Source organism: Furipterus horrens, unplaced genomic scaffold (assembly GCF_987537825.1).
Source record: "Furipterus horrens unplaced genomic scaffold, mFurHor1.1.pri manual_scaffold_7, whole genome shotgun sequence".
NCBI lineage: Eukaryota > Metazoa > Chordata > Mammalia > Chiroptera > Furipteridae > Furipterus > Furipterus horrens.
Genome location: NW_028327177.1, coordinates 24,013,604 through 24,027,567, shown reverse-complemented (window position 1 = coordinate 24,027,567; position 13,964 = coordinate 24,013,604). Strand labels below are relative to the sequence as shown.

The window sequence follows — 13,964 nt, the reverse complement described above, 5'->3', positions numbered from 1 at the left end:
GGAGGGGATTTGGGAGGTACAAGGTCAAGATTCATAAGTCATCCATTAGCTCCAGGTGCTTGGGTTACAGTTGACAATTAGTGATTACACATATCAATGTAAAGAACACAGTGACCATTCTGGGTCAGAGTTTGTTAAACATCCCGGTACCATACTGACATCAGGTGAAAGGCCTCATACATTTTTTGCTACACACTGTTTAAAGTTAACTAAGAGATAAGAAAAGCAGAGCAAGCTTCAAAGTATAACATGCATTCTTTAAATCTAATTGCCATGGGAATCCTCTGAGTGGCCTTCAGTCATGTCTGCCTCTGACCTTCCCGGTTTTGTGGTTGAGTCTTACAGGACTAGGGGCCTGGCTCACAGCTTGGGCTACAGTTTTTGAAACCAGACAGTGTGGTCCCCTACAGTGCCTGATACCTAGTAAGTGATAAAATAAATGTTACTTAACAATATTAATAAGATGTTTTCAAGTTTAATATATATAATAAAACCAGCATTTACAAAAGACTTATTTATCCTTATTTCCCCAAGTCAGAAACTCTACCAACACTGCTTTGGAAATTACTATGAAGACTCTAGAAAAGAGGACAGAATAACTATAATGTCTTCCTTTTGGAACATGGGCCAATATTCTAACGTTCCTCTTTACCTCTATTTACCCATCTGGTTTGCTTTGATGGGGCTTCAGCTCTTCCTGGGGGTGGGAGGGATTATCTCCTGGAATCCAATCAACTACTTTTGAAGTAGACTTCTGTGGCTTAGCCCCTTTGTAAGTACAGTTTAAAATTCAACATGAATTCAGTATTTGCTAATCTTGGACCTTTACAACACTGACTACATTGTTTTCTGCTTAAGATCCTAAGCCTGTGAAGAACCTTTTTTTATATAATGTTTTGACAACCTTTAAGTATACAAATGCCTGGAGAATCAGCTGGCCTCTAAATTCTTTCAGATGTTGGCAACAGACTATATAGTATGTTACAATGACCTGCCTTCTCACTATGGAACAGTTAATCTGTCCACGCTGGGAATCCCAGAGAGGCCAAGGAACAGATGGAAACTAAAAATCACCTCCTAGGACTTTGGGGCCCATGTAGGTAATCTTGAGAAAGGGAAGGAACGTCCCTCCCCCATAGTATTCCATCCCCTCTTCTTTGCTGCTTTCTCTAGAATCCTGATGACAGAAAGGGAAATGAGGAGGGGAAATGATGCTAGTGGGCCTGGCAAACCCATGGTCAGAAATAGGGGCTTCCACAAAGCCCTTTGTAAATGGTGAGTCTATGACAACAGAAAGTGCTTGTACTGTCACTGAAAACAGCTTACAAAATTTTATATACAGGTGTACACACACACACACACACACACACACACACAGAGTGGGGGGAGATCACCACTTAGCAGCAACAATGAAAACACCCACACCAGCCAGAAAATACACTTGACCTGGATTTCCTTTTAAAATATTATTTACATGAGGAGAAAATTATCCCACAATCCCAGTAATTTGCAGACGGAAAGTTAAGAGTGAAATATTTAATCTATTTGAAATGAAAACGACTTGGTATCAACTATTCAGCTTTTAATGATAAAACACATACCAACAAGTTTTTCTTGGAAAGGAACAGGTAATGTAACTCCAAAGATCTAGTTTTTGTTTTTCTCCCAGCTTTCCATAAAACTAGTCTAGAAGTCTTCAATTAAATCTTTTATCCTCTTGGTATAAAACTGGTATATATCCTCACATATAAAACTGAGATAGTATTTGTTCTTCCCCTCCAGATATGCTTTTGCTGATGAATGTGAATGTACCTTAATAAAATGGGAAGTGCCCTATATTTTTGTTTAACAAGTACTAGCTTTGTAAGGTCTGATCCCAAAGGGGGATTGCATAGAGGGGTAAGTGATAAAGATAAATCACATTCTCAAGCTCAAGGAGCTAAGAGCCAATGTGACACATACCTATTTCAATATATAGCAAAATACCTAAAGTAGAAAATCCTGCCTTTGAGAGGGCATAATAAGACTTTAGAGAAAAGGGAGAGCTTATTTTTGCCTTAAAGAAAATTAAATATGAAGTTTCACACAGAAGTATCTGAACCAGGATATAAAGGACATGAACATGCAGAAATGAGGCATGGGTAAAGGAATGGTGTCCTAGGTTGAGGGAACAGAGTAGGTAGAGGCACAGAGGAGGTGACAGCAAGTTGAGCCTGAACTCCATGAGGTTAAGCTCAGGGAAGAGGGTTGGACACCCATGGACCATTCCTTCCCAGCACTCAGGGAGACCAGACAGTTCTGTGCAGGGAAGGCAGCGATGCAGATTTTCAAGGGCACCAAGATCAAATGCCTAGAAATGTTGAAGTGGGGTGGACATCTGCTATTCTAGCACCTCTTCTTGTCCTTATCTAATAGTCCCTGCAGTGTCTTTGGCGGGAAATCCTCCACCTGCATTTTCAGAACATTTGCCTTGATGGAAATGAAGGGACCTCTGGCTCTGGGACTGACCTGCTCAGCTAAGCTCTCCAGTCACAGAAGGAAATCCTCACAGCCACACTGATATGTTCAGGAATGGGTACCTGTTCCAAGTAGGCTCATTGTGCCCAAGGAGAGCAGACCCTAAGACTTCTGGGAGACTGAGCTGCCCTGAAGTTTGTTCTTTCCTGCTGGACTTGAATCTGGGAGGATGTAAACAGGAGGCTCTGGCATCTGTCTAGACAACACAGGGAGGCTGTCCTTCTGTGAACAGAGCCAACACAGAGAGAAGCAGGTGGAGAGATGGAGAGAGTACTGGGTTCTTGTGACCTTGTTGAAGCTCCCGAAAACAACTATGCCTGAAGTCCCCTCCCCCAGGTTTTCCACTGTTTGCTGAAGCTGGTTTACTTTGGGTCTTTTGTTATTTTCAGCAGACAGCCTGGGATGATGCCTTTGTGTTTGGAAACCAGGTGGTCACATGTGACCTTGAGATGGCATTCTCAATAGTGAAATGCAAGGTATTATTATTGCCAAATTTCCTCAAGCTTCAGGTTGCACCAGCCTCAAAATGATTAAACATTAGAAAGCACCAATGATGTCAAGTTCCACAGATTTGGCTCTCAAGCCAAAGAAAAGAAACCCAAGAAGGTTATGCAATTATTGTCAAAAGACCATTGTGTGAAGGTGAAAGAAGCAATTATAAATATAATGAAACTTACAAGCTCTACAAGTAAGCACCACCCTTAGAAAATAAGACTGGGTGTCAGGGCAGTTATGACATCCTTTCTGAAACTGTCCAGATGAGTGATTTCAAAGGGTTCCTTATCTTAGACACTTCATATCATGACATGCCCTGAAACACAGCATGAAACAAACTTCCCACATTTAATTAACTCAAACTTATCAGAAAAGGTGGGGTTTAGAATGTCCCTGAAGCAGGAGGAAATGGCTCACTGAGATTCACTAACAGCATCAGAAGAATAGTGGGTCAGTTTAAGGAGAAGTGTGGCTGGCAGAGGGGGTCATTCCCCTTTCCGGACATCATTGGCTCATACCAGGTGGAAGGTTGTGCCTGGGCAAATATGCTCAGAGGACACCCTCACTTCCCTTTTCTTTGCCCTACTCAGCCACCTCCCTACTCAGACACTTGGAGCTCTCAATGGGAGGGAAACAAGTGTTAGGGAGACTCAGTTTTGGCATTGGGAGAATGTGGGAAGCAAGACCCCTGCTGTTTTGCATTCTTTTTGCTGTTGAAACAATCAGTTTGGTTGATTGATCGAAGTCTGCCTGACAATATATTACCTGAGTCCCTCCTGAATCCATGGGGGTTATCTTCCAACACCCCCAGTGGATGCCTGGAAATGCAGATAGTACCAAACCCAGGACAGAGCGAGACTGCAAGTTTCATCACTCTGCTGAGAAGGGTATGCAGTTTAAAACTCAGGAGTTGTTTATTTCTAAAATTTCCCATTTTTCCCCTCGAGATAACATCTAGACCTCAGTTGTGTTTTAGCTCCAGGCCCCGAAAAGTGGCAAAACCCAACAAAGTGATGCCATGGCTGGCATCAGAACCAGATGCACTGATTAGCTTACTGACCAATCAGCAGAGACCATGACGTGGACCATGACCCCAACTCCCTTAGCCACCATGATTAATGCCCCACCCCCCATATAACTCATCCCCTGGAAGCCATCAGGGAGCCAGGTTTTTGAGCGTTAGCTCACCTCTGACTCTGGGCGTGCTCCACATCCGAAAAATAAATACTTTCTTTGCTTCAAACTGCTATTGATGTCTTCTTGGGCTTTGATGCGTGCAGGCAAATGAACCCCAGTAGTCCAGTAACAATTTCCCCAGTTCAAAATCCTTAACTTCATCACATCCACAAAGTCCCTTTTGCCATAAAAGGCAACATTCATAGGATCCAAGGACTAGAAAGATATCCAGATAACTTTGGGGCTTATTGTTCTCTTTGGACCAGGAAGACGTTGCCTTGTCAAGTGATGGCACAGGGACACGGCTCGGCTGGAACTCTTCTTCTGTCCACTTTGGCAGCAGCACCGAGCTGTGCTCCCAGAAACTCTCCTGCTCCTTTAACTTGTATTGTGCCATGGTTTCCAAGTTATTTTGGAGCTTTCTTAGCAAAATATATTCCAGAATTATAATAATACTTAAGGAAATAATAAAAGTGCTCCCTTGATTAGAAAGAGTGTTATGAAGTAAAATAAAATAAATACAGAGCCAGACTGATCTGTATTTGAGTTCTGGATTTATTGCTTATCACCTGTGGATTCCTAGCTAAGTACCTTGGCTGTTCTAAGCCCCGTGTTTTCCCCTAATGTTAGTATTGACCAGGGAAAGGGGGGCTGTGTACCTGAAATGAGATAATACATGGAAAGCCCATAGCCTTGTGCTTGTTAGATGTTATTAGCAAAACCAATTGCTTTTTCTATTCTAGCAATTTTCTTCTTATTGTAAGGGGCAAGGAAACCGGTGACTCTCAAACCAGCAGAAAATAATTAGCAGCAAAGGACAAATGTAATCTTGAATTAGGGGGTCTCCAAGCCAGAGTTAACAGTATTAGCACACTTACAAGTCAGAAAGAGACATTCCACAGCTCAGCACAAACGCCTCTGAGATCAAAGGGGGAAGATATTCATCACCAAACACAAGAAAATGGGAAAATGTACCTAGTGAGCCCAGCAAACAAGTTAGCTGGAGACAGACCTATAACCAGATCACCCTTAGTTAATTGTCACCCTCAGTTAATTTAGCTAATCGCATTAGATTGTAACTCTGGAGTATCCAGCATGGAAAAATAGAGAAGGAAAAGGAGGGGTGGGGGAGGTTTATCCGCATCAGGATAAAAACAGCTAGCTCTGTTTGTTGGCGCACACCTTTGATTTGGCTGGGCCCAGAGCTGCAGATCTGTGAATAAGCAACTGCATCGGTTACTGCTAAAGTCCTGTGTCCCGGTGTTTTATTGTGAGCATTATTCATATAATGAATAGTTTTACCTTTTAAACAGGAGGTCCACAGCATATGAAATGCTCCTATTAATCTTGAGAAAAATTTTCTTAAGAGGCAGGAGTGTCACTGAAGCTGTCTTGGCCCTTTATAGAGAGGAAGTCTCAGAGCCAGAAGTGAGCCAGCTGGGCGGTGTGGACTCAGGTAACAAGTTGCAGAGGCAAAAGGAAGGCCCTTGGAGACAGGTTCAGGTTGTTAGCCTGGGATGAGCCACTGCTGCCCATGGCTCTCCTGGTTGCAAGTCTCCTGAGAATGTGTGTGTGTGTGTCTTGTGGGCCAGGGAGCACACACATTGGGTTCTTTGTCTTAAGGGTTTTTATCTATTTTTTTTAAAGGCGGGAATTTTAGGGGAGGCCTCAGGAGAGATTCTCAGTAATCTCAATAGACTATTCATCAGCTTTCCAGGTGTGTCCTTTAATATGCTGATGAATCAAAATGAGTGTATAAAGAAATCAGGGTCATTCTCTGGTTAGTTTCACCTTCAAAGAATGTCACCAAAGAGAGCTGTGACTGAGACAGGTCTGCCCTGAATACTCTGGAATGTGTGAACCATTTGCTTATAAGTGTCCTTGGTTAGGGAAGACAAAACCTTGGGATTTATTAACTGGCTGTAAATTGCTCAACCATTTAACTCTCTGTCTCCATTTCCCATTCCACTTGCCAAGGAATTCTCCTAGGTTTTTAGTACCCTGCCTCAAGAGTAAGTCATTAAAAATATATGCTACTTGGATTTGGCTGTACAGACAAAACTAGGGTTGGGACTTTTGCATTTTATGTATTTTAAATGTTTAGATAAGTAAAATATAGAGTACAATTAATTTTTTTTAAGTGTACAATACTATGCTTTTGATGAAGACATGCAGGCATGTAATCACTACAATCAAGATGGAGAATATTTCCAACACTCCCACGTTTCCTTGTGTCCCTTGGCAAGAAATCTCCCCACAACCCAGGCCCTGGAAACCATTGGTCTGCTTTCTGCCCTTTGCATTTTGTTGACTTTAGGTTTGGACACAAATTACTAACCTGCAGGGTGTCTGTAAGAGTTTACTTACTTTGTTTCTAAATTCTTCCTGTGCCCTGAATCTAAACCAAAACCCTTGAGGCAGTCCATGTCTAAAGCAAAAGGGATTCAAGGCAGACCTTACTGGGGTTTACTCCAACTTGATTAGGAATGCTGGGAGATGCTGGGTCAGACCACAGCTGGGGCCAATGCAGGAGCAGCAGATGCTGTTCTGGAGCGCTTACAACACCATTTACAATGATGTGGTTATATAGACATGACAACGTTGTGATGCTGATGACCCAGATGTGCGAGGAATCAGTGTAAAAGCCAAAGCAGAAAGCAGAAAGAGAGCTGCCAGGGTGCGGCCCCTAACATGTACTAGTCCCACCTTGGTTCCCTTCCTCTGACTTAAAATGTTTTTAACTCTGTACTCTCTAGGCTAGCTAATTTTGTTTTTGTTTCTCTAACATAACGGGATAGTAATGAAGTTGTAGATATTCCTTCTATATTAAAAATATTGTTCATCTTAAACAAATATGCCTAGGAAGAAAATTACTTTTTTGATATAAAAGATATTTAGTACCAGAAACGGTAAACAAAGTGAAAATGTTGTAGGTGAAGGATATTGTTCCTGGACCAACAAGGTCCATTTGCCCATGAGCATCAAAGTCCAAAAGGTGTTAACAGGACCTCGAAGCCAAGAAAGTAGGCGTTTATTTTTAGGACGCCACCCAGCCCAAAGTCACAAGTGAATTAATGCTCAAAGACCTGGCTTCCAGGGGATGGGTTATATAGGGGAAAAACAATGAGTCCTGGTGACTAAGGGAGTCAGGGTCATGACCTCTACCAATTAATTGATCAGCACTAGGTGAGGAGGCAGCTGATCAGTACATCTGGTCCTGATGCCACGGTGGCCCTTCTCCTGCTTTTGCCACTTTTCTGGGCCTGGAGCTGAAACACAATGGAGGCCTAGATGTTATCTCTAGTCTGACTGAATCTGTCTCTGAGGCTGTATCTCTAAGATCATTGGACGCTGACCAGAATCACTGTCCTGAGGGCTTAATAATTAAAGGAATGGGCACAGAGGAGGCAGGTGAGTCAGGCTGCTGGATGAGGCCCATTTCAATTAAAAAAAAAAAAAAAAGAGAAAAGTTCATATTGAAGGAATGAGGTTTCTACCCAGTAACAATGCAATCTAACTACCCACCTGTACTTCAGGGCTCTACTGATCTGTGAACGTCTAGGAAACAAAAACTATACCCACTTTATCTGATGACCTGTCACAGAGCACAGTGGCACCTAAGAGCTAACTTCATTTTCACCTTGTCAACATTACAGTATATGAGATTCAACAGAGGAATTTTTAGGATTTTAATCCATATTAACAAAAACAGTTAAAAAGTTTATTTTAGATTTCTTTGGAGCTCCAAACTCAGATTCTGCTTAATTTACAATTTAATTCAGAGTTTTCCCTTCAAAGAAGTTGAGTGTTCCAAAAAAAAAGTATTGAACTAATGGGGTTGCAAAATCAGTAGCTGTAATACTCAAGTAAACCACTAGGTGACTTCTTGAAAAGACCAAATGGGCACCATTTTAAGATAGGGCACTGTGATTTAGACAGAAGATTTAACATGATAATGATGTCAAATTTCACTACATCTATAAATGTAGATCTACCTAAAAAAATACACATACCAATGGATTTGTTCTGCAGAACTCAACAAGTTGATTCTTAAGTTCAAGTGGAAAAATAAGCAAGAATATTTGAAACACTTAAAGTTAATTATTAAAACAGTCCAGGACTGGTACAATAAAGGAAAGGTTGATCAACTAAAAGAAATGGAATTTGAGCCTAAATGCATAGCCACATAATATGGAAATTTATTATATGATAAAAGGGTCATTTCAAATAGTAAAGAAAGGATGGATTTGATAAACAGCTTTGGTGTAACTAGGATGACCTGGGGAAAAATGGTAGACTTAAATTCAGTCTAGACCAATGATTTAATGTGAAGAATCAAGTAACAGAAATACCTAACTTTACTTCTAATGTTATAACTGATATTTTTTCCTTGAAAAAGGTAAAGAAAAAGTATGCATAGTATGATTTAATTTGCATTACTATATCATATATATGAATATATTTATATATCTATATGGCATTTCTGGAGGGGTATAGGAAAATCTGGTATTGGTATCTATCTCTTTGAAAGGGAACTAGAAGACGGGTGTCGGGGAAGGAGAGAGACATACTTCTTACAGTTTGACCCAGGAAGACTTATTAGTTAATTAAAAAAATTAAACACATGCTAGGAAACAAACCCAGAAAGTCCTATGCATGGTAGTAGATTCTATACGGTCTGAAATGCATCCAAACATCCTATAACAGGAGAACTGATTGAGTTACAGCAACTTTGAAGATACAGCAACCAGAGGCAGTTTTTTCAAAGGCAAAATAATATTCAGGTCTTGAGGGATTTTTATCCTCCAGTACTGGTGTAAGCTACTACTTTACTATAAAGTAGTTAAGAAATATTGCCCCCGCTTTTATTTTTCTTCTGGACATGCTACATATTTTGTGGCCTGAATTTGTATATGCACCAAAGTGAAACAAAAATAGAGAGCAACTTTGATTTAAAAAGTACCCCAAAACAATACAAAAAAAGTCATTTTAATTTTTGATACATGTTAAAACATTTCAGTCAGTTCTTCCTGACAGCATAACACGACAAATACACAGGACCTCAAACATGCTTGAAAATGACATTCAGCAAAGTATTTAAAATTTAATAAATAGCAATAATCACACACAAATACATTTTTCATAATCATTAAGCTACTAAAACAGACATCTAAAGAATAAATAAACAAGAATTGACAATAAAAATAATATGTGGGGTTTTCCAATCAGTCTACTTAAAACAGGGGGCTGAACTAAATGATTTCTTAATTTATTTTTCAACATGTAGCATGATCCCCCTCATGAATAAAAATATTGAAAAGTTACTTTTTTATAATAATGCAGTCTTTAAATACAACAAATAAATATAAAACCAGCAAAGCAATTTCAAGTTGTAATAAAAATGCCCCCCCAACCCCCAAAAAGCTATGGAAATATATAGTCACTGTGGTAGCAAATAATAGTATTTAAAGTGATAGTGCATATGCACTAAACTCATCTGAGACCTTGATATGATTTTAGTGCAAATCCCTAGGGTCCAATACAAGCATAACCCTATATCAGGGAAAGACATTACCAGCTAGAACTTATCTTGTACAATTTTTGTACATATTTTATAAAGTTTAAGATTTAATGCATAGTAGAATATCTTCATCCGCTTAATCCTGTCCCTAATAGAGATGAAAAAAGAAATGACTTGGGATTTTACCATTTGGTTTGTACCATATTAGAGTATTAAAGTCAGTATTAGAAAAATCTATAAAAGAGTTCTGTTTTTGCCATATATTTATCTAATTCGATCTAAATTTCATATCACTGAATGTTCAACAGAAGAGAAAAATTTTTAGAAAGTTTCTTCCCTTTGACAAGCTCTTACAATGGAATTCAATAATATTTAGACAAATGTTATACAAATAAAAACACAGGTGAATATAAGGTTTTTTTTCTCCCCTCTTGGGAGTACATTAACGACCTTAACACCTAATATATTAAGTTACAAGATGTACTGGCAAAAGCTGAAAGGGTTCGATTAAAAGATTTTGTACAAATAATCGTTGTAACATAGGATAAACTGACACCAAATGAGTTTCAGCAGCCATGTTCTAACATGAACTACAGTACCAGGGTAAAAACAATCAGAAACAAATGGAAGAACATTACTGAACAATATGAATACATAATGCATTGCATTTTTGGCTGCTAAAATAGCAACTCTAAAGTTCATAGTTACAAATTGTTTAATTTAACCATGCAGGCTAACATATAATAGTAAGAAATCACCCTGCATCTTTTCTTCTTTTTAAATTAATACTAGTTTAATGGTAAAGTTACAAAACAATGAATGGATATTGCTCCAACTTGTACACAATCTCCCTTCTGTGACTCGTACCTAACAAAGTAACAAAGCCTCATCATCGCTCGTTTCGTTTTTCAGTGTCACTTCCAAGCACGTGTCCGGTATCTGTGCAGTGTGCACAATACCGCAGCGCTCACAGGGGCCGTCGCGGTTAGCTGGCCTCGCTCCAGGGTTTGCTGCAGGAGACGGTTGCCTAAAGCCTGGTCCTGGATCTGAGGCAAGATCAAGAAGAGGTCTAGAGCAGTCATTCACATCAAAGTCTGAAGCTCCATCAGAAACTGGAATTAGCATCTCAACATCATCATCTTCTTCTCTTCCACTGACCCCATTATCAAGTTGTCTCAAAGGGCTCTGGTTCTGACTGACAGAGCTCGATCGCCCTAACGTAAGACGTACCCAGCGCAGCCCCTGAGTCATACGGCTTAGTGCACTTGTGAGCTGGTGACGGGCTGGGCTCACGCTGGGGGGCTCCACATCCCTTCCACGATCTGTGTGACCGCCGTGGGTACTCTGAGTTGAGGAACTTCCACTTGCTCCCACTGGTGCTTCTACTGCTGTTGTAGGAGGGACTTTAGGGGGCAAAGGAGCTGCAACCCCACCAGATGCTCCAGCCGTATCTCTTCTCTCATTTTCTGCGTCTGTGTCGTCTGACTCCGCGGAAAACAAACTTCTGTGAGTATTATTTCTTTCAGGTTCCCTGCTGGTACTCTGACTAGGGACCACCTCGTCACCATCTGCTGAGACCAAAGCCAGTGACCCTGAATGACGTGACCTTGCAAAATTAAAAATACGGTTCCAAATGCTGCTGGATCTGCCTGCCATAGGAAGCCTGATGGACGTGAATCCCAGCTGAGATCGCACTGCCAGCCTCAGGTTCTCCAGAACAGAAGCCTACAAAAGGAAGCAGAGATCTTTAAACAGCTGCCAACGAAGGACTGAGACTGAAAACACACTACTAATAAAAATGTGTTGCGGCGAAAACTTCGGTTGCTCACTGCTCGGGTCTATGGAGGCTGAGTGAGGTTTTCTAGTCCACACAGGTTCACCCCACTACTGAATCCATTTTGCACTTGAACCATTGCTCACCATGTTTAAGATTTCCTTAACATTTCATTTTTTATATGCAACTTTAAAGTGATAGTTAATATCAATTATAACAACTATTTTATTTCAAAACTTACACATAGTAATCTAATCCTAAAAGTGTACTGAAGTCAGAAAATAAAATTACTTGATACTCTTTTAGCTAGGAAGGTGGAAGAATCTCCACCATAATTCACTACATGACCTAAGGCAGGGTGGAAACTAGGCCCATATCTGTTCTTGGTTTTTGTCGTTGTTTTTTCAAAGAATCCTTTTTATTCTTTTTAAAAAGATTTTATTTCTTTTTAGAGAGCGGGGAAGGGAGGGAGAAAGACAGGGAGAGAAGCACTGATTGGTGGTCTCTCTCACCCCCCCAGCTGGGGACCTGGCCCACAACCGAGACATGTGCCCTGACTGGGAATCGAATTGGAAATCTTTCGGTTCACAGAATGGCACTCAATCCACTGAACTGAGCCACACCAGCCAGGGCTGCTGCTGTTGTTTTTAACACAGAGCAAGTGAGACTTGATCTACAAGGTCGAGATTTTCCAAAGTATGTGAAAATTATATCTCACAGTTGGTTCTCAAGGATTTGTTGAAGGGATAGATTCTGAGGATTTATAACTAAAGAAATTAATATATTTGTGATACAGCACAGGATAAGTAAACTAATTAACCTATCTGTAATACAACACAGGAAACAAAAAAGGCTAAATAAATTAGTTTATAGCACTATACAATGGTACCTGAGACATCTGAATTCCTTCTTAATCTTAAAGATTGTTTTATTTTCCACAGTTCAGTATTAAGCATATATTATACCCTTATTCTTTGCTCTTGGTGATCTTTAATTAGTACATATGGGAGTGATTAAATTAGTATATATTGCCCAATTGAAAGAAATATATACTTTTTTCCTAGATGAATGAGTTTACAGATTATTTTTAAAAACAAAATGTACAGCATTATAGAAAACAGTCTTTCAGCTCCATCTAGTGGTTATAGAAAAGCACTATTTAAATCTGGCATTCGGTTTTGAAAATACAGTATTTGCAGGAAACAATGGTGAGCTGATATACTCCCTTGCAAATGATAATCCAGTTTTCCTCTGCCTTTTTCCTCACTAATGAAAATAAGGAAGATGTGACAGCACATGTTCTTCGTCACTCTCTGGGACCGGTATTGAATTTACCTGTGATTTCCACATGGGCCTTTGGAACATAATCCCAGGAATATAATTCACAGAAAGCTAAGAGCCACTATCATAGGACTATTTCACAGTCTGGCCTTAGTAAAGCACAGACTGTCAGTAAGAAATGTGGATATCAGCACATGTAGACTTGCTATACAAATGAGTAAGATTTTTCACCTAGAAGTAGTACCTAATTATTTAAAAATAATAATAAGTGGTTCACTTCCCTAATCAGCTTCCCCACGGGTTGGATCCTCACCACTCAGCATCCAAGCTCTAAGGCCATGTGTGAGCACTGTGTCCTCATATCCAGCCCTGAGCAAAAGGCTCCTCGGACCTCCTTCCCTTGTATGCAGCTACCACCCATAAGATCAACCTCCAGTTCACTACTTACTTCAGTCTGTTAAATTTAAAATTGCCAATTTAACCTTAAATTCTATGACAGGATCTCATAAATGTTTTAGGAATAATTTTATATACCTTATGAAGCAGAAAAAACCATTCCTCAGAAAGCAGTTCTGTTTTAAATGAAATGGTAATTTAGATTATTTTTTAAAGAACTGCTATGAAAATTTGATAATTTGTTACCAGAAGTTTCAAACTTGGAATAAAATCTAGTTTACTGTTCACAAACAATTTAAAACATGGTTGAAATAGAATTCCCTCACAAGGGTAAGTTATAACCCTAGATGGTACAATGTGTAGTGAAGAATTAAACCCTATCTGAAGTGAGGTCTGACTTTTGCTCTGTGCTTCTGGGATGTAACCTTAGCCACTGGAATGCCATCTATGATAGGAACGTTATGGCCTGGCTGAGCCTCAAGCCAGCCAGACAGTAAAACGGGACCTCAGGTGAAGGTTCCATTTCACACCAACAACCAGATGCAGGTTGGGCCCGCAGTATCAGTCAGCCTCTCCGTGGGCTAGAGATTGAGATCAGCCATGTGTCAATGGATCATGACTATGTGATGGATGTAGCCCCAATAAAAACTCTGGACACTGAGTCTTGGGTGAGCTTCCCTGGAGGGCAATATGCCTCACATACTCTCATGCAACTGTGTCAAGAGCAATACTGTCCTGTCTTACGGGAAGAGGACAATCAGAAGGTCCTATTTGGAACCCTTCTGAACCCTGCCCTACGTGTTT

At 40.1% G+C, this 13,964-nt stretch overlaps 2 protein-coding genes across 3 annotated transcripts in view; both read right to left on the bottom strand.

Annotated features, from left to right (window-relative positions):
• The window catches only part of DPYS (dihydropyrimidinase), a 71,618-nt gene extending 67,033 nt beyond the window's left edge, over nt 1–4,585 (bottom strand). The window contains 1 exon segment of the mRNA XM_090284885.1: nt 4,466–4,585. Within this exon segment, the coding sequence (XP_090141011.1) occupies nt 4,466–4,585 (120 nt within the window).
• Nucleotides 4,586–9,335: 4,750 nt separating this feature from the next.
• The window catches only part of LRP12 (LDL receptor related protein 12), a 67,210-nt gene continuing 62,581 nt past the window's right edge, over nt 9,336–13,964 (bottom strand). For both annotated transcript variants that reach the window (XM_090283460.1, XM_090283458.1), the window contains one exon: nt 9,336–11,434. In XM_090283460.1, coding sequence (XP_090139586.1) covers nt 10,577–11,434 — 858 coding nt within the window. In that variant the 3' untranslated portion in view covers nt 9,336–10,576. The remainder of the gene's footprint in view (nt 11,435–13,964) is intronic.